General features: G+C 50.0%; 1 protein-coding gene and 1 pseudogene across 3 annotated transcripts; one reads left to right on the forward strand and one right to left on the reverse strand.

Moving 5' to 3' along the window:
- Positions 1-863: 863 nt before the first annotated feature.
- Positions 864-26,080, reverse strand: WDR91 (WD repeat domain 91). Of its 3 annotated transcripts, none has more exons than XM_061165854.1 (15): positions 25,918-26,080; positions 24,396-24,575; positions 23,609-23,816; positions 21,831-21,913; positions 20,705-20,835; positions 19,236-19,401; positions 10,975-11,130; positions 9,061-9,254; positions 8,445-8,595; positions 7,769-7,863; positions 7,455-7,623; positions 5,894-6,002; positions 4,991-5,103; positions 3,453-3,650; positions 864-1,394 (listed from the first exon to the last, which is right to left on the reverse strand). In XM_061165854.1, exons 1-15 carry the CDS (start codon positions 26,038-26,040, stop codon positions 1,230-1,232), a joined length of 2,241 nt encoding a protein of 746 aa, XP_061021837.1. In that variant the 5' UTR covers positions 26,041-26,080; the 3' UTR covers positions 864-1,229. The 3 variants fall into 3 exon arrangements, with proteins under 3 accessions (XP_061021837.1, XP_061021838.1, XP_061021840.1); XM_061165855.1 differs by lacking the exon at positions 25,918-26,080 and adding an exon at positions 25,599-25,751; XM_061165857.1 differs by lacking the exons at positions 23,609-23,816; positions 24,396-24,575; positions 25,918-26,080 and adding an exon at positions 22,896-23,429 and having other exon boundaries at positions 21,831-21,918.
- On the forward strand, positions 6,834-6,952 carry LOC133073221 (5S ribosomal RNA; annotated as a pseudogene).
- Positions 26,081-26,094: the final 14 nt, after the last annotated feature.

The following is a 26,094-nucleotide window of genomic DNA, read 5'->3' on the forward strand; positions in this document are numbered from 1 at the left end:
CCCGAGGTCCGGGCCTGAAACCCCAGCGCCTCAGATGGAAATGCAAATGGGAGAAGGCAGTCATCCTCTCATGCTTCTCCACGCTGTGAGGGCATCTGCCTTTTCAAGGTCCCACCCAGCCAGGAAGCAGAGGGCCAGGCTGTAGACACACCCCGATGGCGAGACCCTAGGTTCCAGGCCAGCTCTTGGCCGACTTGCTCCTGTCCTCTGGCCACTCACCAGCAGAGGGCGCTGGTGGCTGGCTCTGCTCAAACTCAAGGATGCAAAGTTCACAGAACAGGAGGAGCCCCCTGACAGGTCCCAGGAAACCACCGTCACATAGATGGAAGGGGCAGACACCTCAGACCCTGCCCTTGTGCCGAGAAGCTTCTGGAACAAAAGCTGCCAACTCTCAGGGAAAAGAAGAGACACTATAGCCTCCTTGAAAGTGAAAGTCGCTGAGTCATGTCCAATTCTCTGGGACCCCATGGTCTATACAGTCCATGGAATTTTCCAGGCCAGAATACTGGAGTAGGGAGCCTTTCCCTTCCCCAGGGGATCTTCCCAACCCAGGGATCGAACCCAGGTCTCCCGCATTGCAAGCGGATTCTTCACCAGCTCAGCCACAAGGGAAGCCCAAAGCCTCCTTGACACGAGCCCAGAGACCAAGGAATGGCACAGACCTTGGTTGGCCAATGGAACGGTAGAGAAAAGGTGTTCTACTTCTATGGCGAAGCAAGAGCAACTCTCTGATAAAGGTCAGCCCCGTGGCTGGTGAGGTCAGAGCTGGGGCACGGGGCCTGGGCTCGCCATGACTGTCGCCAGGGAAAAGGGCGAAGGCAGACACACTGCTGCACACACACATTCCAGAAAGAGAGGCCCGGTGACCACAAGAGTATTCTTTTTTTAAAAAAGAAAACTGAGCAAATATATACAAAATACTTCCAATCTCTTCTGGGCCAACAGAGCAGCCACCACAGCGCTTCTTCTTCCTGAGCTTTCCCCTGCCATCTGGAGCCCGCTCCTGGCAGACCCAGCGAGCCCATGTCTGGGGAGCACGTGCCGCCACTGCACGTGGCTCCCGTTCCAGTTGGGTATCTGGACAGTGCCCAAGCGCTCCGGGCAACCTCTCCCTGAAGACTGCCCACCCGGCAGGGGGCCGCGAGGGGAGCTTCCTGTTCTCCTGTGTCTTCTCTGCCCGCATCCTAGGATAATACTGCTTCTGTGGGTGACCCTCAGGGCGGGTCCCTTCAGACTTTATGGGCCAGGAGGGTGGTCAGCTTGATCTTGCCGTCCATGGAGGCAGTGAGGCAGGTCCCGCAGTCCATGGCTGTGCTCCAGTCCACGGTGACCACAGGGGCGCGGTGGCCGCCCAGGCTCACACAGCTCTCCAGAACCTTGTCGTCCCCACCCAGCTGCAAGGGGACAGGAGGCAACATCATCAGGCACTGCTCACAAACACATGCAGTTTATTCACTTCCGGGGGCCAAACTGCCTTGAGCCCGGGGGCTGCCACCCCAAGCCCAGGACATGCCCAGGCACACATATCCCTCCGGCCAGAAAGTCTCATGTTCGCCACTTGGACCAGCGATACCTTCAATTTCCTGACTACAGTTACTCCTTCAGCCAAAGTGGAAAATAAGTCCCTAACATTCTCTAAGAGGCAGAATTCTCTCTGCCACCTTTAACCTGCTGTGGGTGTCTGAAAAGACCCTGATGCTGGGAAATATTGAAGGCAGGAGGAAAAGGGGATGACAGAGGATGAGATGGTTGGATGGCATCACCAATTCGATGGACATGAGTTTGAGCAAGCTCCAGGAGTTGATGATGGACAGGGAAGCCTGGCGTGCTGCAGTCCATGGGGTCACAAAGAGTCAGACATGACTGAGCAACTGAACTGACATTTTTAAAGGATATGGGGGGGGGGAGGCTTTCAACTCTTAAATTGGTTTAAGAGCAAGTCTGACTACAAACTGATCTGAACTGATCAGGATAAGTGACAAAGCCTACAGGATCAAAAATAAAATAATATACACACATACAGAGAGCAAAAGGAGAGCCCACCTGGAACTCAACCAAGTCTTTAAATAATGAAATAAAATTAGGCTTTAAACAGAAAGCTCTTTACAGTATCTCCCAATAACAATTACAAGAAATTATGGAACTCTATATGACAGCATCACACTGTACACCTTAAACATATAGTTTATTAAGTTATTTATCAACTGTAGCTCAGTAAAGCTTAAAAAAGATTTTTATTAAAATATCCACTGAAACAAATAAATAAGTAAACACAAATTGGAATTAATTTCTAAGGGGAGGGCAAGAGCCACCCGAGTCATCATCATCTACAGGGAAGAGGAGCCTTGGTGACAGTAAACCCAGGCTCCCTGGCACCACTCTTAAGGTCCAGAAGGCTCCTGACTTCCCACTTCCGCAGTCCCTTCCCCCTCACCCCTTGCTCCCCGCTGCCCCGTGGGACCCCAAGGCCCACCTTCCTCCTCCTCCAAAGGCCGTGACTCCACAGACGAGCATCCCTTTCCCAGTCCTCCCCAGGGACTGGGTCCCCACCTGGCTTCCTCCCCTCTGAGCCCTCAGCTCTGTACTGCCCCCACTGCTGATGCTTGCGTCTCATTCTCACCTGAGTGTTAGCACCAGGAGAGGGGCCACACTGTCTCCGGTGTACACTGCCCGGGGCCACGGCCACACCCACCCACGGCTGCCCCCCGGGGCACAGCTGCCCGTGGACAGTGAGCCCTGGGGAGACAGCATCCCACTCTGTGACTCCTTCTGCCCACAGACAAAGCACCACCGCATTCATGTGGAACTGGAACTACGCGCTCAGGCCACAACACAAAGCCTCATCGCCCCCGTCTGCTTGGTAAGACGAGTCCAGATGGAGAGGTTTAGAATTTCACTCAATTATATACACAAACAAGGTACATGAACCAGAGAGGCTGTGACGAGACGATTAAGACAAGCAGATCGACTGAGGGACAGAACAGAGTGGACAACTTACTTGCCACGTGACACATCACACCCCTGAATTTCTGTCCCAGCCGTGGCTGGTAATGTCCTTGACCCACAGGACATCTCATAAAACAATAAATATACGCCAGATTAGAGTAACTGGAACAGACCACCTGGGCACTCACCCAAACCAACACACAGCCCTTCTCCCTAGCTCTCGATGTTCTATAATTGTTATTATTCCCAAGGAAGCAGGCAGAAAAGGGGCAGAGTCTCGTGAAGGGACAGGGACAGGTGAGCAGAGAGGAGGACAGGCAGGTCACCCTCAGGGTTTCCGTCCCCCCAGTTTCCCCCGAGCCAGCCTGCAGCCGGGAGGCCTAGACGGTGTCCATCCCCGGCCAGAGGCGTCTCCATGGCCACCAGGCAGGGACGGGGGCTTGAGCTCAACCAGGCCCAGACCTCTGGGGAGGAACCTCCCTGCCACCCAGCGGGCCCCCAGGTACCTTGTAGATGACGCCCCCCGTGGCAGAACACGTCAGCATGTAATTGCCCTCCGAGTCAAAAGCGAAGAGTCGGCCCCGGGGCACCTGGACCTGCTTGTAGCCGCTGTAACCGGACAGCACGAAGGGGCCCGTGGCGTCGGCGGGCAGGCCGTACTCGGACACCTTCAGGCCACTCTTGTGGATGTTCCACTGGATGAACTGCAGCCAAAAAGCATGAGCGCAGCGCTCTCAGCGGGGTGGCCAGGGCACAGGGCCCGGGGGACGAGGTGCGGGGAGCAGTGAGGCGGCCCCCAGGAAGTGGGGGGGGTCCGTGGGCCCCAAAAAAGGTAGGGAGATGACCATCCAGTCCCATTGCCTCCCGACACAATGTAAGCTTTTTTTTTTTATTTTGAAGGAAAGAAAATCTAGAAAGAGTCAGACATATCATGTCCAGGTCAGAACTTTCTCTCTGGCCTGACTCCAGGAGCAGCAGAGTGTAGGCACCGGCCTGGACTCCCATCGCTCAAGCTGGGGCAATGCTCCAGCGACTGTTACACAATTGTTGTGTAACAGTTGTATAAGGTTGTTGTACACAACAGTTGTTGTACAGTTGTTGTAACTGTATTATCCGTGAGGTTAGAACCCAGCTAGGTTTTTCTTAAATTCCAAATACACTTCCGGTTCCTCAGCAGCGCAGCCGATGGAACACGGGCGGTGGAGCACAAGCGGAGCTCGGGGACTGTACTGCAAACACCCTTCGGCCTGCTTCAGGGCCAGGCTGCCTGCTGTGACCTCCTCCCGACTGAGAACTCTACTCAGATGAACAGCAAGTCAAGCTCTGATTTAAAAATCCCTTCTCAAAAAAAAAAATAAATAAAAATAAAAATCCCTTCTCAAGAGTTTTCAAGTGAAGAATTCACTTTGTAACGGCTATCTTCACTGGGTAAGAGAGGTGGACAGGATACAATCCCGAAGGCCCAGGAGGGGACACACGAAAAGTGAGACCTTATCCCAGCTCTGCCTGCCCCAGCTCCCTTCCCAGAGATCCTAACGAATTCTTCCAGGGAGACTAAAAGGGGACGCTTATTTTTACCTTCTTCCCCAGCTCGCTTTTTATGTTTCTTGACTCTGGGCGCAGCTGTCTCCAGCCCCCCGGCCTAGAAAGTTCTACCCACCCATGCTGTGATTACCCGGTGACCAAACTCACTCAAGTACACCCTGGCCACACTGGGACCCATGAGCAGGGTGGGTCAGGGAGATGCATCCTTTCTGCTACAATCAGGAGAAAGGATGTGGGTCTTCCCCTTTCCTAACAGTTGACTCCCACTGAACTCATATTCAGTGGGACCTCACAAAGGTCCTATATGAGACCAGTTACTATTTTCATCTGTTTTACAGAAGACAAAGCTGAGCAGAGAGAGGCCCAGGTCACAGAGCTGGTGAAAGGTATGGTCAGGACTGAACGCGGTCCACTGTTCTATTGCGGGGCCCTCTAGAATCTCAGATGCCTACTAAGCCAGGGGAAGGGAGCTTCCGGACCAAAGCCCGCTCCCACTTACCTTCCCGTCCTCACCGATGCTGTACACCGTGTTCTCATCGTAGCTGAACTCCACGGAGTAGACCTCCCCGCAGTGGGCCTTCCAGCTCATCGCACACTCGTGCTGCTGCATGTCTGAGGCAACGAGACGCCGCTAGGGTTCCCACCCGGGCCCTGGGGTCCACCTGCCCGCAGGCAGAGGCACCTCACCCTCCCTGTGCCTGGTGGGCAGGAGCCGTTCTGGAGGCAGAGGACCCCCTGGACCCAACAGGAGTCACAGAGCTGACCGCAGTGAAGAGCCTGCACGGGGTGTTTCAGTTCACTAGTTCTCTCCTCCACCGTGCCTAGTCTTCTGTTAACCTGTCTTAAATGAAAGCTTCTCTCACTGGTCAAAGGTGAGGTTCAGGAATCCTGGGGTGGAGTCTATAAGTCTAGGAGGACACAGAAGTCCTTCCCAGGAAGGGACTGTAACTTCCTACCAGGGCGCCCTGGAGATCAGTTAAAGATACAGTCCCCAGTGGTGCCTCTGCGCTGGCTCCGGCCTCCTGGGACCGGCCTGCATGGGAGCTTTAAAGAGCATGCTGCTGACTCTGAAGCCCACCCTCCTGCTCTCACAGGGACTATGAAATGGCCCCACCAAGAGGACAGGACAGCATCACTCCTGGATCTCACTTGGGCCGTGAAGACTCAGATCCAAGAGCTCAGGACTGAAGGACTGCTAAGCCCCATCCCTCCCATGTCCACTGGCTCAGATCAGGAACAAGGTAATTAGGGCGGCCCTGAAGCAGACGCTGACCAAAGTTAAGTTCTCTTAGGAGAATCTTGAATTTCCACAGTAGCCTCTAGTCCCACTGGCAAAAACCCAACTCTCTTCCCTGGGCTGATGGAGGAGGGGACCAGGACTGCCATGAGCACACTCTCTTACCAAACAGCCGGATGACGCCGTCAGCCGCCCCCGTGACCAGCAGGTTCCCATTGTGGTTGAAGGCGGTGCAGTTGACGGCAATGGGCTCCGGATCCAAGCAGAACTGGAGCTGTAAAAAGGATAAACCACATTTAAAATGTAAGACAATTAGAAACCAATCCCAAGACAGGTCCTGTCTGAAAGGGGGAAGCAGCCCGAGATTGAGGAGTGACACATCAGAGCACAGAAGGATCAGCAGTGTCCAACTTTTAAACCGTGACAGTAGACAGGTGCTCGTTTTACAGTCTTCTCTTTACTCCAAACACCTGTGATTTCAGTATTCTCTTCTATGGATTCAATACTCAATGAAAAAATTGGAAAATAACAAGTAAACATAAAATTAAAAATCCCAAGAAAGGCCCTCAGCAGAAAATGTGCCTAGTCATTTAGTTGTGTCTGACTCTTTGCGACCCGATGGACTGTAGCCCTCCAGGCTCCTCTGTCCATGGGGATTCTCCAGGCAAGAATACTGGAGTGAGTTGCCATGCCCTCCTCCAGGGGATCTTCCCAACCCAGGAATCGAACCAGGGTCTCCTGCATTGCAGGCGGAAATAACAAGATTAAAAAGGACCTGATCAGACTGGGTGGGATAAGGTAGAACACCTACAAGATGCCAGAGGACAGATGTACAGATGTCTGCTGGATGGAATGGGGCAGGAGGGTACATGTCATTACCCATCTGTCCAAGCCCACAGAACACACAACACCAAGAGTGAACCTTGTGGACCTGTGGTGATTACAATGTGTCCGTGTGGGTGCATCGATTGTAACGAGTGTGCTACTCCAGTGAGGGAAGTTGGTAGCAGGGGAGGCTGGGCACGTGTGGGGACAGTGTGCATGGGGAAATCTTTGAAACTTCCTCTCTGTTTTACTGTGAGCCTAAAACTACTCATACCACCCTTTCTATGGCCATACGACTCTGAATGTGCCCGATCTCGTCTGATCTCAGAAGCTAAGCAGGGTCACGGCTGGTTAGTACTTGGATGGGAGACCGCCTGGGAATACTGGGTGTTATAGGCTTCTGGGCTTCCCTTGTGGCTCAGCTGGTAAACAATCCGCCTGCAATGTGGAAGACCTGGGTTCGATCCCTGGGTTGGGAAGATCCCCTGGGGAAGGGAAAGGCTACCCACTCCAGTATTCTGGCCTAGAGAATTCAATGGACTGTCCATAGGGTCCCAAAGAGTTGGACACAACTGAGCGACTTTCACTTTCAAAGCTACTAAAAAAAAAAAAAAAGTTTTAAATATTAAAAAAATGTTTAAATTTTTCAATAAGCCAAAAGGGCCCACTAGAAGGCACTGTGTGAATTCTAAGTTTGTCGCACCTTCCGAACGACTTCAGCTGCCAGCAATCTGCCCCACTGGAGTATTACTACTTTTCAACACACTCTGAAATCTCACAAATCAAAATGTGAGGAGCCCAAAGCAAAGAGGGAAGAGACCAAAGAAACAGCGGACGGTGTAACTTGAGTGCTCCCCGCCCGGGAGGGTGCCCAGCCCCGGGCACCATGGGAAACTCCCACCTGCTGCTTCATGGTCTTCGTGTCCCAGAGCAGCAGCCTGCCCGGCACCTGATTGGTGCCCCTGCCGCCGATGTCTGGTGCCAACACGTCCACATGGGCAGTGAGGCTCGAAGCTGCAGCCGAGCAGACGAAAGACGCCCCGCTGGGGCTGCACGCAAGAGACAGGATCCTGCAACACATAGAGGGTGTCAGCAGTGGGGGCAACCCAGCACTCTGCCCACCCGCAAAGGAAGGGGGAGCTGGGCTCGGAGGCTCGGCCAAGGCCAAGGCCGGCCCACCAGGCACAGTGACAGGGGGAGTGGCATCTGGCTCACCTGGGCATATCATCATTGATGTTGATTTCACAGAGGTTCTTCTTGGCTTCCGTGTCGTAGAGGCGCACGGTCCCCACACCGCTGCCCAGCAACAGCTGGAAGGAGAGGGACAGCTCAGGGTCAGGCCTGCTCAGAGAGGCTCACAGGAGGGCAAGGCCCACCCCTGTGAGGGGGAGCGCAGGCTGTGGGGTGACCCACCCCCACTCCCGCAGGTAGGACAGGGGAAACTGGCTAAAACGGACCTCTTTTAAAAATTAAAGACACTAGAGCTGACCTTGAAGGAATCTGTGGAATAGGAGGTAGACATCACCACAGGCAGAACTGGAAAGGAGACCCTCTGCCCTCCAACCCCCCTGTCTTCCAGTTTCAATGCCAGCTGCCCTGGTCCTGTCCTCTGGCTCCTGGCCCACCACCACCTCCATGGGCAGAGGCCTCAGCTGGTCATGGGTCTGGGTGATAGCCCCATTTGCATGTCCTGGGCACAGCTCTGGCTCTGGGCCTATAAAGGCCTCCGGGAAAAATAGAGGAGGCCATCCTTGCCTTCAGGACAGTCCTGGAGGTGTGGTGCTCGAGTGAGCAGTGAGAAGAGAGGGGAGGGGTTTGGCCTGGGGTCCCAACCAAGCCTGGGAGGTCCTCACTTAGGACCACAGGTCCAACCATGGGCAAGACCACTCACCAGCCTGTCCCGCTTGGTGGCCCACTCTAAAGAGAGCAGCGGTGACTTGGAGATAGAGGATGCCTTGGTCTGCATGATGGGGTTGAAGGACCACACTTTGATGACCCCGTCCACGTCCAAGCTGGCGACCCTTCTCCCCGAACAGTCCACCCTGAGATGAGACAGAGAGGCATACCATTAGCATCCCCGCCTGAGTCCGCCATCCTCCTCAGCCCAGGCCCAGAGGACTGCCTTTTCTGACTCTCCTGCTGAGAGATGCCCACGCTCCAAGGACGGGTGTGGACTACTTCTAGAAATATTCATTCATTCATCTATCTGAGAACTACTCACAAAGCATCCATTATGTGCTGGGCCCAGTGGGCATCACCCTCTGGACGTTACTCTCCAGGATCAGAAGGAGTGGAGGAGCTGACTTGACCAACAACAGCCCCAGTGGCAGCTGTCCAGCCTTCCTCTGACAGTTCACGGTCCCTCGGGGCTATCCCACCACCTGCATCTCTGTTACCCCTCATCGTCCTGCTTGCCAGGCCTTTAAACGCACAGCCCGAGACCACAGGCTTCCCAGGGAGCCCACCCCTTTTTCCCCCAAGGCCCCGCCCCAGCGGCCAGCACCCACCTGCAGTGCATGATGGAAGAGTGGTGCTCCCCATACTCCTCCTGGCCCAGCACGATGAACGGCTGCTCGGGGCGGACCCCCCCACCCTCAGGGCCTGCCGTGGGCACCCGCGTCAGCGTCTCCAGCGCCTCCACGTGGAGCTCCGGGCAGGGCTCTGCCTCTGGGCCACCAGCTTCGGGCTTCTTCTCCGCACCCTGCGCCAAGCAAAGCAGGCACAAGTCAGCGCTGAGGGGTCGGCGCTGGGCCCAGCTGCTCCCTATGTCTGGGGACAGGCTGGGGGTGTCTAGGACGCCAGGCCACAGCCCTCGGGGGAGGATCTTGGTGGTCATGGGGTCTTAAAGAAAGAACTCTGAACTCCAAGAGCCTGCTTCACCGGCAGCCCCAACCTAGAGACCATGAGGAAGGAAGTGTGGGCCATGGACTCCCGGTCCCAGTTGACGAGACCCAGGACACGCACGACCCTGACAGACTAGGCCAATGATAACAAGAATCAGTGAGGGAGGGACTGCCCACTGCACGCCAGGCACTGTGAACACGATGGACTGTCTCATGTAATGCTCCCTCAACCATCTGTGATCCTGTTACTAACCCCATTTTACAGCTGTGGAAACTAAGACTGAAAGCTGAAGTTAAGTAACCTTGCCTAGGATCAAGAGCTGGCCCCAGGGGCGAGACGCCGATGTGAAGCCAGGTCCGTACAAGGTAAGCCTGGCCGCCCACCAGCACCTCCTCCTGGGAGACTGGGGTGATGGGCTAGGTCCGAGGACAGCAGCTAAGCTAGCGCAAGGCAGGACACCAAATGGCACCCACACACACTGCCACCCAGGAGGCTGCTGTCCATCTCTGCCTCTCGGGGGCCCTGGGCGCTGGCCACCACGACTACCACCTGCTCACCCAGACATAACCCAGGCCACGGAGCCTCAGCCAGGGTGCTCTCTACCACCCCCCTGGTTCTGGAGACTCCTGGAAGCACTCCTCAGAGACCCAGAAAGAGCAGTTTTACAGAAAAAATAAAATGTAACAAAATAAAGGAACAGAGACCTTGGAGCTCAGAGGTGCTTTCAGGAGTGGCTGAGTTCTAGAGGTATAGGATTATACCTCTAATTCTATAGCCCAGAAGGATCTGAGATGTGAGCTGTAAGGCTCTATGCCATTGGACCAGAACACGTTCAGGGCTGCTAACCCCCAAAATGCCTTTAAAACAGGCAAGTAGCCTGGATTAGGAGATAAACGGTCAACAAGGTGACTTAAGGCAGTAAATCCCCTGGGGCTTTGCCTTCAATCCCGAGTATTTCACTGAAGCAGCAGCAGTTTATACCACCAGGAAGGGAAAACCCGAACCCACATTCACTGGTGAGAAGTGTCTCTGAACCAGCCTGGCAAGGGCCGGGGCCGCCACACGGCCGCTGTGTGGGCACATGGCCCTCTGGGCAGCGACTCCAGCAGGGCATGCAGGAGAAAAGGCCCGTGACTTAGCAGGTCTGCGCGATGCTGGGTTACACCAAGGGCACCCTCTCCCCCGACTCCGAGCACCCGTGACATGCGCACACTAAGGCACAGTTAAACTCAGGGGAGGACAGAGCACGCAGGGGTCCCAAACCAACTGTTCACAGAGCTCATCTTCTGGGACCATTTTCAGAGGTCAGCATTTTATGGCCCCTGTTTAGGGCAACGCTACACTGGGAAAAGGGATCCCTGGAAAGCCAGATTATTCTGGAATGAAACAACCAAAGTGCAAGCGGTTAAAGCCAGTTAGGCAAAACCACACAAGGCATAGCGAAAGAAATCAAGAGAGGTAAGAGCAGGCCCTGCACGACCCCTATCCCCCCACCGTATCCCATGGCTGTCCACCATGGAGGCGGGCCTGTGGGGTGTCCCCGCGGGCGTTCGCGAGACACTGAGGCCAAGCCGCACCTGCAGAGTCATGGAGAGGAGCTCCTTCCGTTCCTTGCCGTGGTCCTGCAGGCGCCGCTGCCGGTGCTGCGACCAGCTGGACTCCCCCGGGGTCAGCCCGCCGAAGAGGCTTTTCCCGTCCTTGGGCGCGCCGGCCAGCTCCCTGCCCTTGGCGGTCTGGAGGACGAGACACCAGGCTATGAAACGTGTTGTCCCACATGGGGCCGGGCAAGGAGGGGAGCAGGAGCCAAGGAAGGGACTCTACCTTTAGTGCTGAGTAAGGCTCCTCCCTGTCCAGGCTGAGAGTTACTACCTCGGGCTTCCCTGCCGTTACAGTGGTAAAGAATCCGCCTGCCAATGCAGGAGACACGGGTGCGATCCCTGGTCCGGAAAGATCCCACATGCTGGGGAGCATCTGAGTCCGTGTGCCACAGCTACTGAGCCTGCGCTCTAGAGCCCGCGAGCTGCAAGGACTGAAGCCCGCACGCTCTGGAGCCCGTGCTCCGCAACAAGGGAAGCCACCACCACGAGAAGCCAGTGCCCTGCAACTGGACAGTCGCTCCCGCTCTCTGCAACTAGAGAAAAGCCCACACAGCAACAAAGACCCAGCACAGCCAAATCTAAATAAAAAAAATTTTTTTTTAAAAAACATATTATTATCTCAGCCCATGAGCAAGGTCAAGGGCAAAACACCAGCAGTCTGTACCTCCTCCTTCCTGTTCTCCACTCCCCCTTCCTGAGAGGACAACTCCCCAGCACTTCTCTGCCTGCCACATCTACTGCCTGGAGGTAGATACACACATATCCTCCTGATCTATTCAGCAACAGTTAACTTTATTTATTTTAGTTAGCACTTAGCGAAGCAACAATTATGAGACAGATCAGGCCCTACTCTGGTGTTATATTTAAAAGCAACAATGTGTTTGGGCAATAGAGAGGGAAAAAAAATTATGCAAAATATAATTACCCCTCTACAAGGGAAAAAGACACACAATACCCTCTCTTGTTTTGGGCCAAGTGCATGACTAAGCCAGTCAAAGTTAACAAATATTGAGGTATTTGGAAATGATTATTGGGCAACCAGAAAGTCTTTTAACAGAAATAGTTGGAAACTCGAGGACTTTGGGGCAGGATAAACTGGACAAGAGAGAAACTGGCATCTTCTGGCTCTTTTTCATAGCAACAAGAGATAAAGTCAACCAACGTTACAGCAAATGAACTCAGTAATTCCTAACCCAGGCTTTTTTGGTGACTCAGACAGTAAAGAATCTGCCTGCAATGCAGGAGACTCAGGTTCGATCCTTGGGTCAGGAAGATCCCCTGGAGAAGGAAATGGCTACCCACTCCAGTATTCTTGTCTGGAGAATTCTAGTCCATGGGATCACAAAGAGTTAGACACAACTAAGCAACTAACCAGGGCTTCCCAAGTAGCAATCGTGGTAAAGAAACTGCCTGCCTATACTAGAGACACAAGAGACATGGGTTCAATCCCTGGGTCAGGAAGATGCCCTGGAGGAGGGAATGGCAACCCACTCTAGTATTCTTGCCTGGAGAATCCCATGGACAGAGGAGTCTGGCGAGCTGCAGTCATGGGGCCACAAAGAGTTGGGCATGACTGAGTACATAACCCCCACCCCACTCCCATAGAGACTGAAGATTTCTAATCTAGAGCTTTTTAAAAAGGAGCTGCCACCTCATCACCTTTCCAGATGATCTGGCTGGGTTCTCTTTTTCTAATCTTATTCCCACAAATTGTGATGGTCACACTCCTAACCCCTCTCCTTTTTTTTTTTTTTACACTCTTAGCAAAGGGATATAGATACCAATAGCCACTCAGTTTGAGACCAACCTACTCACAAATCATTTGTACACAAGTCCTAAGTAAAGAGAATAAATTCAACCAAAGTCTACATGTGGCCTTTTAGTTCTTCTACTTGTTATATTTTATGTTAACACTAAACAACTTTAAACGATTGACATAGATTCCCTGGGACCCTGAGGTCTTTAAATGATTGACATAGATTCCCTGGGACCCTGAGGTCATATGAACAGTTAAGAAAGGAAATTTTAAAGCCTATTAGTTTATCTGGAGCCTAACTGTGGCTGACAGGATTGGTTATTTTTGTTTTTCTGACTGAAGCGACCTCCGGTGGTACCTGGAGGTATTTGTCACAGATAGTTTCTCTAGAATGGTTGATCTCTGAATTCTGACTTGTTTGGGGAACAGTAAATTTCTTAGTCAAGATTCTTTAAAAAAATAAACTAGGAATAAAATCAACAACAATAATGTCAATATATATTACTTACTGAGCATTTACCATATGTAAGGTACCATGCTAAGAATCTTACAAACATACTCTTAAAGATGAAGCATTATATCAAGATGGGGAGCAGTTGTATAGAGAGGTTAAATTACTCGTCTACACAGGGAGAACTTGACAGAACTGTAACTCACACCCAGATCTGACAGTGGCCCCATGATCTGAAAAACCTGAAGAAAGCAAAACCATGATGGAAGCACATGAAAGAAAGTGACACTGAAGAGAAAAGAGAAGAAGGAATGTCATAATCCTGGAACCTAAATAACAACCAAGAGAGGCCCCTCTCTCAGTGCTTCTGGCTGTTCTGGAGAAGCATCCCATGGTCCAAGGAGCACTGAATAGGTCCCATCGTTTTAGAAAGTGGAAGATGACTTCTCTTACCTTCCCAAAAGTAACAAGTTGTCCTGAGTTAACCATGTTCCCTCACATGGTCCCAGGGTGGGTAGTGGAGTGGAGGGCGGTTCACTCCCTAGTAGGTGATCCAAGGGTGCCAACCTTCATTACACAAATCTATTTATTCCTCCTGACTGATCCAGAAGGCAAATTGCTCAGACTAAGGAATTTCACAGGGGAGGCTATATCATGCCCAGTTGCCCAGCCATGTCCAACTCTTTACAACCATATAGACTGTAGTCTGGCAGACCCCTCTGTCCATGGAATTTTCCAGGCAAGAATTGCAGTGGGTTGCCATTTCCTCCTTCTGGAGATCTTCCCAAGCCAGGGATCAAACCCCTGTCTCCTGCCTCTTTTGCATTGGCAGGCAGATTCTTTATCACTGTGCCACCTGGAAAACCCCCATAGGCTATACTATATCAGACAAGAGACTTTAGGCCAAAGACTGAAATAAGAGATAAAGAAGGCCATTTTATAATGATAAAAGGGTTATTTCAACAAGAGGACATAATATTTGCAAGTATTTATGCACCTGACCTCAGAGCACCTCATATATAAAGCAACTATTAACTGACTTGAAGGGAGAAATAGGCAGCAATACAGTAATAGTAGAGGACTTCAATATCCTACTTTTCACCAATGAAGAGATCATCCAGACAGAAAATCACTAGGGACAAACTGGCCTTAAACTGCACATTAGACCCAGTGAACTTAATAGACATTTACAGAACATACCACCCTCAAGCACACATGTAACATTCTCCAGAATAGATCATATATTAATAAACATAAGCCTTAATAAATGTAAGGAGATTAAAGTCATAGCAAGTATCACAATGGATGAAATTAGAAGTCAATTTTAAGAATAAAATAAACAGTTCATAAATATATGGAGACTGAACAACCAATGAGTCACAGAAGAAACCAAAAGATAAATCAAAAAGTATCTTGAGACAAGTAAAAATGGAAACACAATATACCAAAACCTATGCAAAACTGATTCTAAAAGGGAAGTTTCTAATAATAAACACCTGCATTAAGAAGAAAGAAAGATTTCAAGTAAACAACTTAACTGTACACCTCAAGAAACTAGAAAAAGAAGAATACACAAAGCCCAAAGTTAATAGAAGGAAGGAAATAACAATGATCAGAAAGGAAAACAATGAAATATATTAACAAGTCAATAGAGGGCTTCCCTGGTGGTCTAGTGGTTAAGACTCTGCCTGCCAATACAGGGGACATGGGATGGATCCTGGGTCGAGGAAAATCCCACATGCCGCGGAGCAACTAATCCTGTGCATCACAACTGCTCAGCCTGCACTGTAGAGCCCATGAGCTCCAATGACTGAAGCCCACAAGCCTAGAGCCCATGCCCCAAAAGAAGAGAAGCCTCCACTCTCTGCAACTAGAGAAAGCCCATGTGCAGCAATGAAGCCCAGCACAACCAAAAATAAAAATAAATAAATCTTTAAAAAAAAAAAAGAAATGATCATTGAAACCAGGAGCTGGTTTTTTGAAAGTCAAACAAAATAGACAAACCGTTAGCTTGATTTACCAAGAGAAAAACCAGGACTCAAATAAATAAAATTAGAAATGAATTCCAAAACACATCTCCAAAAACTCTACCATTCTGATAGAAAAGATAAAATAGCTAGCAGTAAAGGCCATGTTTTCTGGACCACAAAGGTGGTGATGGGAACCCCACAGCTAGCTATGAAAACAGTGCTGAGAGCAAGATCAGTTTCCTGGGTTGACAGCAGTTTTCCAAAATAGTGGGATCCTGGCAAGCAAGGAAGTCTCAAACTAGCCTGGCACAACTATGATTCAGGTTTGACAGACTTATCAGCCTGACCAAGAAACCTTTATACTGGATACTTGAGAAGAAGCGGGAAAAGCATCCATTTACTACTGATGCATGCCCAGGGAAAGTACAGACACTGCAGGGGTATCCCACTTTGGGGCCAACGGTGGAGGAGGCTGCAGAACAGGCACTGACACTTGGTGGAATGCTTGTCTGTCCTTACTCACCTGCTACACCTGATAAATGCTGTCTTTTCCCTTTCTAACAGGTGGTGTTAAGAGGACCCAATTCAGTTGGCCCAAATGGATGGAATAGAGGGGCTTAGGATAGACTTCAAATTCCTGCAGCTGACACAAAAGACACTTACAACACTTCCCCAGCAAGTATATTACAACATTAAGAAGAACAAAAGCAATGCTTCCTTCTTGAGTCAAGATGGCAAGGAAGCTGTCCAATGTACTACAGGCTGGAAAGTAACTCCAAAATGAAAATTCAAACAGGTGTTAACATATAAATAAGAAAAACTATCTTTATAATGATAGGACAACTTATACCAAGAGAGCTATAGACCTAAACATGACCTAGCATATCCTACTTAGAGAGTGCTTCTCTTTAAACTGTATCTAAGATTCATCAGCTGAGCCACAAGGCAATTCCCAAGACATCCAAAAGAAGGGGAAACATCAACAAAAAACAATAGCACACTAAAAGCTGATGAATGCAGCTATCCACCAAACACCTAAATAAGTAGGTAAAGTAAACCTGTGTCCAGCTACAAAGGCATATGACTTAAGTAAATACTCACTGTGACACACCCAGTAATTCAAAGTTTTATTTTAAGAGCAAACTTCATAAAAATCTTAACTACTGGATTCATGTAACATTCCAACAGTCCAAATTATATTGTCCCAATCTATCATAATCTACCTGTCTCCTACAGTTCAAGAGAGGTACATTTATCATGCTTTATCATCTGACCTTCTCTCCTCTCACTCCAGAGAAGGATCTAAATTCATTTTTGGTGGCCTGAATAGACTTACCAGGCAATCGTCCAAATGGAACAGAAAACAAGTTCCAGTAATTTGGCCTCACCTGAGGCAAAATAAAGCCACCCAGAAGACAGGCCCAAGTAACAGAGAAATTACAGAATGAAAGATGGGGAGGAGGGACTCCCTTTTCCCCATCCTGCTGAGATCCATGGAAACAGCCCCAGGGGCGGCATTCTTACTGCCGATGTCACGGGAGCTACAGGATAATTTGATACTAATAAGCGTTACAAAGACACAAGCCTGTGGATGCTGTGCTTTCTTTACATTACCGTCAATTAAAGGTTATCTCTGTAATAACCATAATTCCCCCTCGTAGTCCCAAGGTGACTGAGTGGGTGTGGAAGGAGTGAAACTGTAACTGGAGGGGATGGTGGGGTAACACTGCAGTGGGGGAGCCTGCTGAGGAGGTGCCTGGGGGGTTTCTATAATAGAGAGCCCGGAAGAGCTTGGGAACTGTGGTTTTACAGCTACTTCTAAAATTTTGCCTCCAGATTCATAGTGAAAGCACAGAGAATGTATCACTGTAGACTCTACATCTATAATGTAGTGAACTTTTCAGTGTTAACAACAGTTACAGGGACCGATCACAAGCGGGCAAAATGCTGATATAATTGAAGCTTACAATCGTTGTTTTGTCACTACATCATATCTGACTGTTGCCACCCAATGGACTGTAGTCCGCCAGGCTCCTCTGTCCAAGGGGTTTTCCAGGCAAAAAAGTACTGGAGCGGGTTGTCATTTCCTTCCCCAGGGGATCTTCCTGACTCAGGCTTATTAAAAAAAAAAGTGTCATTTTATATTGACTTAAAAGCAATATATCACTAAAATCACAGGAAGTGATCCTATAACTAACAGCATTTGGTATTGGTAAGAGAGCATCCTGAATTGTAAACTCGAATTTGGCCATCAACCGTATAGAGGAGTTAAAAAATTAGAATGTCCCCCCCCAATAGAAGGGAACCAGGATGGTGAGGAGTCTAGAAATCATGCCACATAGGTAAATAGCTGGGCAGAAAGGGAGGAACGAACATAGTGTTTAGCATGGAAAAGACAGAAAGAAGCCTTATTCTATGCAGCTCTAAGGCAAAGCTAAGATCTGTGAGTGAAAATCACAGAGGCTTCAACTAACAACTTTCAAACAGGCCAACACCCACCCCAACACAAGCATTGAGCTCCCCACCACAGGAGGCAATCAATCAAATTAAAGGTCATCTGGCCCACCCTCCTAGCCAATAGGAGCCTGGCCCACCCTCCTAGACAATAGGAGGGTGGGCCAGATGACCTTTAAACTTCCTCCAACTCTAAATTCTATGATTTTCTTGAAACTCAGATATACTAGTTATTTTTAGAGCTGAAACATCACTGCTGAGTCAAATATATCATTTAAAAAAACAAGTGAGCCAACCCCTGGATTTTTTAGATTGAGAGCATTTATCATCTGTACCCAGGAAATGAAGAGTGCTACCTCTGCTCTGTTAACAAGCCAGAAGCTTTGTTTGAACATAGGTAAAGTAAAGGTAATAAAGGTAAAGTAAGGAACATTTGCCTGCAGATTACACATTCTTACCTTCCTCTCCTGAATAGGAACCTCACAAACATTTCCAATCACATTTCACCCTCAGTTTAGCGCCTGAACACGTAAAGATATGGCCACAGGCCAAAGCGCAAAGACCCCATCTCCATGCTTTCAAGTTAATGAAACTGAATTTCATCATTTCATGTACATTTCAAGGGATGTAGCACTCCATACATCATCTATTACAGGCTAATACCTTCCCAACTACAATAACTACAATGTATTGTGAGCTCATAATCTGTCAGGCACTGCATATACCATGGGCTCTCATCTCAACTCAAACACCTCTCCCCATAGGGAGTAAATGCTTTTATCATTCCCAGGCCAAGTGGGTGGGGAGATGTGAGCAAAGATGCTAAACAAGGTACAGTTGGCTGAGTCCGAAGCCCATGCTTTTTCTCCCCCCATGTCCTGCTCAGCATCTGCACTTGAACAACAGTATGAAATCTGTATGAAAACAGTATGAAAGTGCTGTGCCAAAGGCCCCGACGTCCCAGTGGCAGCGTGGACAGACCCCCGTCTCCCCAGGCAGCCCCACACTGCTGTGTCACCTGCAACTGTTCTCAAGCCAAGGGCAGCAGGAGAGGAAGGCAGAGATGATGACAACTTACTGTATCTGCAAGTAATAAAAATCTGGAGAGGGAAACAGTCCCAACCCAAGCAATAAAGCATCACTCTGGGTCTGTTAAAGCTTCACTCTGGCCAACATTTCTGAAAGCAATGAATTCTGATCATCTCCGCTCGGAAAACTAGTCAAGTTTTGGACATATGCTGGCATAAAAGAAATTTTCTTGCAAGCTTTTATGAAAGAAAAAAAAATAGCAAAAATCCTTTGTAGCATCAGGAAATAAGAACTTGTAGTAAAAGAAATACCACACTGATTTAGAACTTTACTCTTTACCCACTACTTTCTATCACCAAAAATTTTAAAGTCCAGAATTGCTTGAACTCATGCTTGAATAACCAAATTTTAGTCATAAGCACTCATGAGTTAGAGGAAATTGATGAGAAAAGGGAAGGGACCCTTCAGAGCACACTTCCTCCTGTCACCATCCACCCTCCCACCTGCAGGTCCAAGGGGAGGGCGGGCAAGTCTCCACGTGGGTGACGAGTGGGGTGTCGGAGGCTGGACCTGTACTTACCTGGCTGCCGAAGGACTCCTTCTTGGCCGAGCTCTGAGTCTGAGCCGGGCCCTGGGCGGGCGACAACCTTGAGGGGCTCTTCTTGCTCTGAGGCAGCAGCGAGGACAGGAAACCCACGCGCGGCGACTGGGAGAGGGAGGCGTTCCTCTGGCTGCACACCATGGCTCTGGACAAGCAGACACAGCACCAGGTCACGGCGCTGGACGGGGGCCTGGGAGAGCCCGCGGCGCACACTGTGTGGGCTGCGGATGCTGCTAGTAACCAGGGCCGTGGCCGGGTTTGCGCATCTGGGCTTTGAGGCGGCCTGATGATTGGTGTCCTTTCACAAAGGGAGCTCGCAGCCTACTTGGCACAACCGGGAAGGCTGCGGCTCTCTGAGGGCCACGGTAAAGCCCAGAGCAGAGCTGTCTACTGCCCACTGGCCACATGTGATGTTGAGCACCTGAGATGTGGTCAGTCCAAATGGAGAAGTGGAGAAATGCTACAGGCATAAAATCCACACTGGAATTCAAGATTTAGCATGAAAAAGAGTTGTTAAATAGCTCATGAATACTTTATATTCATTGCATGTTGAAATGATACTTTAAAAAAGTTGGACTATATAAAACTGAAAGTGTTAGTCGCTCAGTAGTGTCAGACTCTGCTGACATGAGCGTCAGACCTCACAGACTGTAGCCTGCCAGACTCCTCTGTCCACGGAATTCTCCAAGCAAGAATTCTGGAGTGGGTTGCCATTCCCCTCTCCAGGGGAACTTCCTGACCCAGGGATCAAACCTGGGTTCTCCTACATTGCAGGCATATTCTTTACCATCTGAGCCACCAGGGAAGCCTGGGCTAAATAATAAATATCATTAAAATTTACCTTTTTTAAGATAGTTACTGAAAGTTTTTAAGTTCAATTTTTGGCTTGCACTTTACTTCCATCAGCAGGCACTAGCTCAGAAACCAGAGCAGTTTCATCTGCTGCAGGACTTGGCCACAGACAGGTTTGCGATCTGACTACCTGGGTTTGCATCCTGATTCACCAATCACTGATCCTGGGACCTGTGGTGCCTGCGTCTCTTCCACTGCTATTATCATCATCATCTGGGTCTCTGGCTTTCAATGGCTGTTTTTTAAGGCTGCTCAAATACCTCTCTCCCAACCTGCCTACCGCTCCGAAACCTGAGACAAGAGCATGCGTCTATGGAGAAATGTGTTGACAATCCTGGCATCCATGGGGCGCTCCTGGCAGAGCACAGAAACTTCCCAGGGCTTCACGACGATGGCTGTATTAACCCAGGCTGCACACATCTGGATGTGTGAGCCCCTGGCAGAGCCTGTAGTTTCCCTGCCTCCGGTCAGGCCCAGAGACTCAGAAAACTCAGACTAGAACAGTGGGCGCTCAGGAGGTTCCTGGCAATTCGGAGGCGTCACCAGGAGGGAGAACACTGGGGACAGAGCGAGGAGGGGGCGCGGCACACACTCACAGTTCCGAGTCCCCCAGGCGGTCCATGTTGGAGACATAAGGAGGCAATTTGTGCTGGACCAAGGCCTCTTCTTCCTCTGGCTGTTGCTCCTCTTTCTTCAGTCGGTGGATTTCGGCTTGTAGTGCAAACAGCTACATAGAGGTGGGGATGAGTGAGACGGGGATCTCACCTAGCCTTCCCTCCCCTGGGGAAGATTAGATACATCACGTCCAAAACCCAACCACACTGACTCAAAGGCCACTCGCCCTCAGCCTCGGGGTGCCCATCTCACTCTCTGCAGGCTGGAAAGATAGGTGAGGCTGCTGTGACTTGATGACAAAGAGGTGAGAAAACTAAAGACCGTTAGATAATATGGAAGCTACTTCTTTTTTCTTTTTATCATTTGACTTGCTTCCCTTTTATCATTTGAGTTGCTTCTTCCTGAATTCACTGAGAAAAATAGCTCCACCCACTCCTGCTTTCCTCTTGGGAATCTACAAAACCAGACTTTGGAACTCAGATGGAAAAAAAATTTTTTTAATGAAGGTCAGCATTTTTTACCTTTTGCCTGAAGATAATTATACACACAGGCCCAAACCTAAGAACCTTAAACCCCCCAAACTGAAACAGCTTATAAGCTTCCTTTTTCTGAACAATCCTCCCTTTTCTGATGGTGCATCAATTTCAAGGTTAGAGAAATGCTCAGGCAAATGGAAAGGCAAACGTGAGCTGCCCAGGAGCTGTTCTTTTACCAAAGTAGAAAAACCTGGTCAGGCTGAGAACAATTAAATCATATCTGGGCTATAAACAAGACAGATGTGGAGATGGGTGGAAAAGGCCTGGGAGTGGGGAGTGGGAAGCGGAGATATACAAGCAGGTTAGCTGCAAGGAGACATCCATGCGTAGAGTCAGTTTCCTCTTAAAATTTCACGGCTGTTACTAACTTGCTCATGCTATGACATAAAACATCAACCTCGCCTCTGGTTTTCAAAGGCTTGTCACAGCTCCCAACACTGCCTTTCTGGTGACTCACTGTCACCTGAGACCAGTGCTGTCCTCTACTGACTCACCCTCCACGGCCACTGCCTAATTTCACACATGAAAAGCAGAAGTGCTCCCCAAGGAGCAAGCGTCATTCAGAACAAACCTTCTGGCGAAGAACTTCATTCTCTTCTTGAACCTGGTTGGTCCTCTGGCACTCTGCATCAAAGTTCAGGATCACGGGAACTGGTGTACTGAGTTAAAGAATACGCCTGCCTTTTAATCAACTTGATTGCGGTGGTCATGACACAATGCGTACATACACCAAATCCTTAAGTTTTACACCATATATACATATACAAACACATACACACAATGTTTCATTGTCAATTATATTCCAATAAAGATGGGGAAAAATTGCCAATTAAAATATGTATTCTATCACAAACTCTGCAATAACACAATTCAATAAACGTGTTTTAAAAGAAAAAGAATAAGCCTGCCTGCAAAACAATTAAAAGCCATTTCAGACACTTTAGACACCTCAGCAACACCCTTGAATGTGACACGGAGTAAAGACTCTGTGCTGTGGGCTCCTCAAAGCTTTATGAACAGTCTCTCCCTTGACCCTGGGTCTGGCCTGACTTCGTTCAGACAGACTCACGGACACCTGACAACATGCCTGGCTAGCCCACAGAGGACATACCTCCAAACCTGATGCTTTCTCCCAAATGCCGGCAGTAAAGGGTTTATCTTGCAGGCTTCACACTCAGTCTAAGCTTTAGCGACATTCGGCGAAAAGCCAGCCCAGTGGCCAGTGGATCTGTGGGCACATGGCCAGCTGCTCTACCAGCTCGGTAGAAGGACTGGCCGCTCGCCTTTTCCCTCCTCAGGGTGAGCCTCTCCTTGGCAAAGGTTCAGGCTGAGAAGCAAGCTTTCTGCAGCCTAGGAGCCACCCAGGAGGATGCACCAATGAGGTCACAGGGTCAGTCTTTCCCAGCCACCTCATACAGCGTCAGTCCAGAGGAGCACTAAGCCGGCAGGGCCACGGTTGGGCAAGCGAGCTTCCCTGGAGGGCCCACGAGGTCAAGCCCTGACCACCTCTGGGCTGGGGCCCCTGCAAGTTTTGTCTGAAAGCCCTCAGGATAAAGAGTGGCAGCAGGGGGAGAAAAAGGGCCAACCTGGGTAATTCACACTCACCCCAGCACAAAAAGAAATGCTCCCTTCCTACCTCCACCAGAAGATGGTCCTCCCAGAGACCAAAAGGCGATGGTGGGTGGGCCTCCACAACGCCCAGCTTATCAGTGACTCACCAGGCAGCCCCATTCAAATCAGACCCCCTTCTCCTCCTGGGGAGTTCCTGCCAGAAAGTACAAGTGAGCGAGAATGTCCCCAGCTTTCCACAACAAAAGGGTACATAAGGTAGGCTTGGAAATTATTTATGTCCTCTCTCTCTCCTAAATCTCTCCACATATTCTTAAAGCTGCCTTGTCCTCCGACAAGTTGAGGGACCCTGAGGTCACTGTGAAGTCAGTGACCCAGACACCAACACAGGAAGGATGTTTCAGCCCTAGAAGTGTTTTCACCTGCTACCTAATCCCAACAAAGTCCAGTGAAAGCCTGGGGGGCCACGGGGCATGCGCAGAGAGGCTGCTCTGGAGGCCGGCCGGTTTCGCTGTGCTTGCTGGGAGAGACCCCGGCCTACTCGAGGGCTCCTATCGCCCTACAGCGAGGACAGTCTCCCCACCCACACATGTCAGCTATTCAGCAGCAGAACTAAGAACTGCAACTCCCACCCTCCCAGATCAAAATAACCACAGCCTGCCCAGCCCCCTCACATGACAACACGATGATCTTATGACTGCGTTAAGCGCAGCAGCCGCTGGTCTCGCAGTCAGGTGGCCTCAGACTGGGCCGCCAGCCCCCCAGCCGCTGAGAGGATATGCATGCACTGAAAGAGGACGCTCAGGAAGTTATGCAGGGACACGATGAAGGTGTCGGCCCACTGGCGCGAAAAGTAGGTGGCGAAGGTGGGGTTGGTGTCTGGGGATGGCAGGAAGGGCAGGACAAACCAATCCTTCCACTCGGCCTGGTTCTGGAGCTCTGAGGCCTGCTTTGCAAAGAACTCCTGAGCCTTGTCACTTCTGTTTGTCTGCCAAGACACAGAGGCGGAGGCAAAGAAAGGGGAGAGACAGAAGGCCAGAGGTAAGCCTCTTCACCACCACACCACAGAGAGCCTCTGAATACTGGCCTCCTGAGCAAGTCACCAAACATGATCTATGAACTCGTTATAAAAGAAATCATCACTCTTTTCTCAAGTTCCTTGTAACTTTAAAGAAGTCTGTTTAAAGCCCTAGTGATAAATGCCACCCTAAAAATTAATTCCTAGTTGATTTTCAAATAATCTAAGTGATTTACTCACCCCCCCCCCCCCCAAGTCAGTCATAACCTTTTTACTCAAACTTTAACCCAACTACTTATATTCTTTGAAACACCACCCAGGCTAATGTGTTTAAGACAAGAGGAGAAATAGGAATGAGGAAGATAAGTCAGATGATCTACAGATGAGAAGGGGAAAAAAAAAAATTGGAAAACAGTCAAAAATAATTTGCACTTGACTGTTCCACCCTTTCCCAGAGTAACAGAGAAGAGCTGTCCCTAGGTGTTAAAAGAAAATCTATTTCTGGATTAAAGATTTTTCTCCACCAAGAGATCCCTGAACCAGAAACACCTGGATTGTGTAGACGAGATAAAAGCGGAACAGGCTGGTTTTCAGCTTGTTGATGGTGGGTCTGTACACGTCCTCCAAGCGGCTGAAGAGCCGCCGCTCCAGGTAGTTCCAGTAATCCCGAAGAGCAGTCAGGTCATACACCTGCATTAATTGCTGCAGCTGGTCCACAATCTTGTCCACCTGGAGAGCGAAAGATGTGATGGAAAAGGGAATTCTCTCTTCACTCCACAGAGTTAGTACAGCTTTTTTCCTCTTGCTGCAGCTTCTGGATGCTTCAATTTTTTTTTTTCTTTAAGTTAGCAATCTATAAAACTTTCAAAACACTGTAACATAATAGGTTTCAAGTTTTTTTCTTAATGTTAAGTATGCGTTTCTACCCTTTGGCAAGCATGGAAATTTCAGCTGTAAAAGCACTCTGGCCCAGGAACCAGACAGAGTCCAGGGCCTGGACCTGGCTCTAATTTATTCAACCACCTTGGCAATGTCACTTCAACTCTCCGGTCTTAGTGACCTAAGATTTCAAAAAGCAAAAAAGAGGGAGTGAGACAATCTCCATGCTCCTCCTCCATTCCAGGATTCCAAGGCTCATGTTAGATGTACTGTGTCCTTCAAGTCCTCTAAGCACCACTAAAGCCCTGGCAGCTGCTGAGAGTGTCAGCCAAAAGGGGTCCCCTCCTTGTGTGTGAGGAGCACTCATATCAGAGGACACAAGACGGAACATGTTTTGAATACTGATACCATTCTAACCTCCCCTCTCCCCATTTTACAGATCAGGACACTGAGGTTCAGAGAGCTGAAATGATTTGCTTTACCCACCACCAAGTAGCCACTAACTTTGGCAAGACAAGAACCCAGGTCTCCTAACTCCCCTCCGGTGTTCCTGCTGCTAGCTCACTGCCTCTCTCAACTCACCTGCCAACACCAACTGAAGCCAGCAGGTATACACACAAATCACACACATATAACTTCCAAGAACTCAACAGAAAATCATGTCTGAGCAAAGTTATGTTTTCAAATGTACAACAAGGTCTTCCTCGGAGATGAAGCAAAACTGCCAATGGGTCACTGGCAAAGCCATTTTAAATACCTGAACCTAGCTCACATGGGCTGCAGACCCCTTTGCTCCTAATGCCACTAGAAGCCGACTTTAGAATATTTCTGTTCCCAAAACCCAAACGTCTATCCAACCATAGCTTCTCAAACCTCATTGCCATCCAGCCAATGACTGGCCAGCACCTGCTGGGAGACTGGGGTGGAGATCAGAGCCCTGGACCAGGAGTCAGGGCACCTGGGCTCCAGCCTCGGCGATGCTCCTGACTCGTTGGCAACTTCAGACAAGTAACGTCCCCTCTCAGGGCCTCAGTTCCTCATCTGTCAAGCGAGTGCCGGACGCGCTGATGTCAATGATCCCCCTGGCGCGGTGACAGCGCCGCTCCCGCCCCGGAGGGCAGTGCTGGGGGAGAGCCAGCTCCTGGCTCCCTCGGGGCCGCCTCTGCCTGCGCCGCGCCCGCCAGCCCCTTACCCGGAAGCCCTTCTCCTTGTCCGCCTTGATCTCTGCGTCCAGCTGCCGCAGAGTGTGCGTGAAGCCGCGGAAGAGCAGGTACTCGCGGACCATCTCGTCAGTGCGCTCCACGGCCTCCGCCATCTCTGCGCCAGCGCCGCGAGGGGCTGCGCCGGGTGAGGGACGAAGGGGCGGAGC

This window comes from Dama dama, chromosome 18, assembly GCF_033118175.1.
Source record: "Dama dama isolate Ldn47 chromosome 18, ASM3311817v1, whole genome shotgun sequence".
In the NCBI taxonomy this organism is placed as follows: Eukaryota; Metazoa; Chordata; class Mammalia; order Artiodactyla; family Cervidae; genus Dama; species Dama dama.

Bases quoted from the DNA above. Each gene is read 5' to 3' on its own strand.
- WDR91 (XM_061165854.1), bottom strand. From the start codon at position 26,040: ATGGCGGAGGCCGTGGAGCGCACTGACGAGATGGTCCGCGAGTACCTG. The intron at 19,402-20,704 runs GTGAGTGTGTGC...CTGCTTGTCCAG, and splicing joins CGCCTGGGGGACTCGGAACT to AGCCATGGTGTGCAGCCAGA. The intron at 3,651-4,990 runs GTAAGTGGGAGC...TTTTGGCTGCAG, and splicing joins GCATCGGTGAGGACGGGAAG to TTCATCCAGTGGAACATCCA.